Source organism: Procambarus clarkii, chromosome 39, assembly GCF_040958095.1.
Source record: "Procambarus clarkii isolate CNS0578487 chromosome 39, FALCON_Pclarkii_2.0, whole genome shotgun sequence".
In the NCBI taxonomy this organism is placed as follows: domain Eukaryota; kingdom Metazoa; phylum Arthropoda; class Malacostraca; order Decapoda; family Cambaridae; genus Procambarus; species Procambarus clarkii.
Genome location: NC_091188.1, coordinates 28,952,454 through 28,958,097, shown reverse-complemented (window position 1 = coordinate 28,958,097; position 5,644 = coordinate 28,952,454). Strand labels below are relative to the sequence as shown.

The window sequence follows — 5,644 nt, the reverse complement described above, 5'->3', positions numbered from 1 at the left end:
ACCCCAGAAGTGACTCGAACCCATACTCCCAGAAGCAACGCAACTGGTATGTACAAGACGCCTTAATCCACTTGACCATCACGACCGGACAAAATGAGGTGATAGCCGAGGCTATTTGAACCACCCCACCGCCGGCACTCGGATAGTAATCTTGGGCATAGCATTTTACCAAATCACCTCATTCTTTGGGGCACACGTGAGGAACACAAATGCGAACAAGCCTGAATGGTCCCCCAGGACAATATGTTCCTCACGTGTGCCCCAAAGAATGAGGTGATTTGGTAAAATGCTATGCCCAAGATTACTATCCGAGTGCCGGCGGTGGGGTGGTTCAAATAGCCTCGGCTATCACCTCATTTTGTCCGGTCGTGATGGTCAAGTGGATTAAGGCGTCTTGTACATACCAGTTGCGTTGCTTCTGGGAGTATGGGTTCGAGTCACTTCTGGGGTGTGAGTTTTCAGTTGCATATTGTCCTGGGGACCATTCAGGCTTGTTCGCATTTGTGTTCCTCACGTGTGCCCCAAAGAATGAGGTGATTTGGTAAAATGCTATGCCCAAGATTACTATCCGAGTGCCGGCGGAGGGGTGGTTCAAATAGCCTCGGCTATCACCTCATTTTGTCCGGTCGTGATGGTCAAGTGGATTAAGGCGTCTTGTACATACCAGTTGCGTTGCTTCTGGGAGTATGGGTTCGAGTCACTTCTGGGGTGTGAGTTTTCAGTTGCATATTGTCCTGGGGACCATTCAGGCTTGTTCGCATTTGTGTTCCTCACGTGTGCCCCAAAGAATGAGGTGATTTGGTAAAATGCTATGCCCAAGATTACTATCCGAGTGCCGGCGGTGGGGTGGTTCAAATAGCCTCGGCTATCACCTCATTTTGTCCGGTCGTGATGGTCAAGTGGATTAAGGCGTCTTGTACATACCAGTTGCGTTGCTTCTGGGAGTATGGGTTCGAGTCACTTCTGGGGTGTGAGTTTTCAGTTGCATATTGTCCAGGGGACCATTCAGGCTTGTTCGCATTTGTGTTCCTCACGTGTGCCCCAAAGAATGAGGTGATTTGGTAAAATGCTATGCCCAAGATTACTATCCGAGTGCCGGCGGTGGGGTGGTTCAAATAGCCTCGGCTATCACCTCATTTTGTCCGGTCGTGATGGTCAAGTGGATTAAGGCGTCTTGTACATACCAGTTGCGTTGCTTCTGGGAGTATGGGTTCGAGTCACTTCTGGGGTGTGAGTTTTCAGTTGCATATTGTCCTGGGGACCATTCAGGCTTGTTCGCATTTGTGTTCCTCACGTGTGCCCTAAAGAATGAGGTGATTTGGTAAAATGCTATGCCCAAGATTACTATCCGAGTGCCAGCGGTGGGGTGGTTCAAATAGCCTCGGCTATCACCTCATTTTGTCCGGTCGTGATGGTCAAGTGGATTAAGGCGTCTTGTACATACCAGTTGCGTTGCTTCTGGGAGTATGGGTTCGAGTCACTTCTGGGGTGTGAGTTTTCAGTTATATATATATATATATATATATATATATATATATATATATATATATATATATATATATATATATATATATATATATATATATATATATATATATATATATATATATATATATATATATATATATGCATGTGTGTGTGTTCCTAACTAATTTATAAAATATATTACGCTTTTTTCTTTAAAATAAAATTTTATGCGTAAAATATTTTATTTCTGCAGGTGCATTTAGTGGTATAATTAAGAATATACAATGTTAATACAATTCATAATATATATATTAATAGCACAAATTCCGACGCTTTAAAAATAATAATAATAATAATACTGATAATAAAAATAGAAAATAAAAACAGATTTGAAAGGTGCACATTTTTACTTATCGAGTAAATATTTTGTAATGAATTGAATAAAGTTTGGGATTAGGAAAAGGGATTAATTCCGTTGTAATTGAATTGATGGTGAGTGTGTCAGAGCTGTTCAGGTCTGGTGCGGGTAATTGTGGCATTAATCTTCACACAGCACAATACTCTCGCTTCTCTGGTTCATTATTAGTATTAGTAGTAGTAGTAATAGTAATGTTTTCCCATAAGATAAAACCTACACTTGTGTATTTGTGAAATTTATGTCAGGAATTTAGATCAAGTCTTTCACACTCTCCTGAGTGTTTTGTTAACGTCTGAGTGTGTGGTGAGGACCAGACTTACTTTTCAACGTCTAATTAATTAGACGTTGAGCAGTGATGTCTTCACTGCTCTATGGTGGGACCCGTCCCTTCACTGCTATATGCTGGGACCCGTCCCTTCACTGCTCTATGCTAGGACCCGTCTCTTCACTGCTCTATACTGGGACCCGTCTCTTCACTGCTGTATGCTGGGACCCGTCTCTTCACTGCTGTATGCTGGGACCCGTCCCTTCACTGCTATATGCTGGGACCCGCCCCTTCACTGCTCTATGCTGGGACCCGTCTCATCACTGCTCTATGCTGGGATCCGTCTCTTCACTGCTCTATGCTGGGACCCGTCTCTTCACTGCTCTATGCTGGGACCCGTCTCTTCACTGCTCTATGCTGGGACCCGTCCCTTCACTGCTCTTTGCTGGGACCCGTCTCTTCACTGCTCTATGCTGGGACCCACGACTTCACTGCTCTATGCTGGGACCCGTCTCTTCACTGCTCTATGCTGGGACCCGTCTCTTCACTGCTCTATGCTGGGACCCGTCTCTTCACTGCTCTATGCTGGGACCCGTCCCTTCACTGCTCTATGCTGGGACCCGTCTCTTCACTGCTCTATGCTGGGACCCACGACTTCACTGCTCTATGCTGGGACCCGTCTCTTCACTGCTCTATGCTGGGACCCGTCTCTTCACTGCTCTATGCTGGGACCCGTCTCTTCACTGCTCTATGCTGGGACCCGTCCCTTCACTGCTCTATGCTGGGACCCGTCTCTTCACTGCTCTATGCTGGGACCCACGACTTCACTGCTCTATGCTAGGACCCGTCTCTTCACTGCTCTATGCTGGGACCCGTCCCTTCACTGCTCTATGCTGGGACCCGTCTCTTCACTGCTCTATGCTGGGACCCGTCTCTTCACTGCTCTATGCTGGGACCCGTCCCTTCACTGCTCTATGCTGGGACCCGTCTCTTCACTGCTCTATGCTGGGACCCGCCCCTTCACTGCTCTATGCTGGGACCCGTCTCTTCACTGCTCTATGCTGGGACCCGTCTCTTCACTGCTCTATGCTGGGACCCGCCCCTTCACTGCTCTACGCTACGCTAGGGATCTGTCCCGCTGACGCAAATTAGATTACTCAGGTAATTACGATATTAAATTTGGGCCTCGCTTCCCAAATGAATGTTTTTCATTACCCGGCCTCACCTGACCGGCCAGTTCCGGCCACTTCTGACCGGCCAGTTCCGGCCACTTCTGACCGGCCAGTTCCGGCCACTTCTGACCGGCCAGTTCCGGCCACTTCTGACCGGTCAGTTCCGGCCACTTCTGACCGGCCAGTTCCGGCCAATTCTGACCGGTCAGTTCCGGCCACTTCTGACCGGCCAGTTCCGGCCACTTCTGACCGGCCAGTTCCGGCCACTTCTTACCGGCCAGTTCCGGCCACTTCTGACCGGCCAGTTCCGGCCACTTCTGACCGGCCAGTTCCGGCCACTTCTGACCGGCCAGTTCCGGCCACTTCTGACCGGCCAGTTCCGGCCTATTCTGACCGGCCAGTTCCGGCCACTTCTGACCGGTCAGTTCCGGCCACTTCTGACCGGTCAGTTCCGGCCACTTCTGACCGGCCAGTTCCGGCCACTTCTGACCGGTCAGTTCCGGCCACTTCTGACTGGTCAGTTCCGGCCAGTTCCAGCCACTTCTGACCGGTCAGTTCCGGCCACTTCTGACCGGTCAGTTCCGGCCACTTCTGACCGGCCAGTTCCGGCCAGTTCCGGCCACTTCTGACCGGCCAGTTCCGGCCACTTCTGACCGGCCAGTTCCGGCCACTTCTGACCGGCCAGTTCCGGCCACTTCTGACCGGCCAGTTCCGGCCACTTCTGACCGGTCAGTTCCGGCCACTTCTGACCGGTCAGTTCCGGCCAATTCTGACCGGTCAGTTCCGGCCACTTCTGACCGGTCAGTTCCGGCCAGTTCTGACCGGTCAGTTCCGGCCACTTCTGACCGGCCAGTTCCGGCCACTTCTGATCGGTCAGTTCCGGCCACTTCTGACCGGTCAGTTCCGGCCACTTCTGACCGGCCAGTTCCGGCCACTTCTGACCGGCCAGTTCCGGCCACTTCTGACCGGCCAGTTCCGGCCACTTCTGTCCGGCCAGTTCCGGTCAGTTCTGACCGGCCAGTTCCGGCCAGTTCTGACCGGCCAGTTCTGACCGGCCAGTTCCGGCCACTTCTGTCCGGCCAGTTCCGGCCAGTTCTGACCGGCCAGTTCCGGCCACTTCTGACCGGCCAGTTCCGGCCACTTCTGACCGGTCAGTTCCGGCCACTTCTGACCGGTCAGTTCCGGCCACTTCTGACCGGCCAGTTCCGGCCACTTCTGACCGGCCAGTTCCGGCCACTTCTAACCGGCCAGTTCCGGCCACTTCTGACCGGCCAGTTCCGGCCACTTCTGACCGGTCAGTTCCGGCCACTTCTGACCGGTCAGTTCCGGCCACTTCTGACCGGCCAGTTCCGGCCACTTCTGACCGGCCAGTTCCGGCCAGTTCTGACCGGCCAGTTCCGGCCACTTCTGTCCGGCCGGTTCCCTCGGCCCAGTGACACCCCAACACTATATATATATATATATATATATATATATATATATATATATATATATATATATATATATATATATATATATATATATATATATATATATATGACAATGTCAGACCACGGAGGAAAAATGAAACAGGAAATTTCCTTAAGTACTTTCGTATATTAAATACATCTTCAGAAGGTCTGAAGATGTATTTAATCTGAAATAATCCACCTTCTGAAGATGTATTTAATATACGAAAGTACTTAAGGAAATTTCCTGTTTCATTTTTCCTCCGTGGTCTGACATTGTCACATTCTTAATCACGTGTTTATTTTCGTGATATACACACACACACACATATATATATATATATATATATATATATATATATATATATATATATATATATATATATATATATATATATATATATATATATATATATATATATATATATATATATATATATATATATATATATATATAGATAGATATACGACTTTCAGGTGACCCCCAAAACGAGTACCAGATGTTTGGGAAATTAGGTGTGTGTGTGTTTGTGTGTGTGTGTGTTTGTGTGTACTCACCTAGTTGTACTCACCTAGTTGTGTCTGCAGGATCGAGCATTGACTCTTGGATCCCGCCTTTCGAGCATCGGTTGTTTACAGCAATGACTCCTGTCCCATTTCCCTATCATACCTAGTTTTAAAATTATGAATAGTATTTGCTTCCACAACCTGTTCCTGAAGTGCATTCCATTTCCCCACTACTCTCACGCTAAAAGAAAACTTCCTAACATCTCTGTGACTCATCTGAGTTTCAAGCTTCCATCCATGTCCTCTCGTTCTGTTACTATTCCGTGTGAACATTTCGTCTATGTCCACTCTGTCAATCCCTCTGAGT

General features: G+C 48.4%; 1 protein-coding gene across 1 annotated transcript in view; it reads left to right on the top strand.

The window, feature by feature from the left end:
- Positions 1-3,351: 3,351 nt before the first annotated feature.
- The window catches only part of LOC138372660 (proteoglycan 4-like), an 18,512-nt gene continuing 16,219 nt past the window's right edge, over positions 3,352-5,644 (top strand). Inside the window, exons 1-2 of the mRNA XM_069338162.1 lie at positions 3,352-3,838; positions 3,936-4,698. Of these exons, the coding sequence (XP_069194263.1) occupies positions 3,352-3,838; positions 3,936-4,698 (1,250 nt within the window). The remainder of the gene's footprint in view (positions 3,839-3,935; positions 4,699-5,644) is intronic.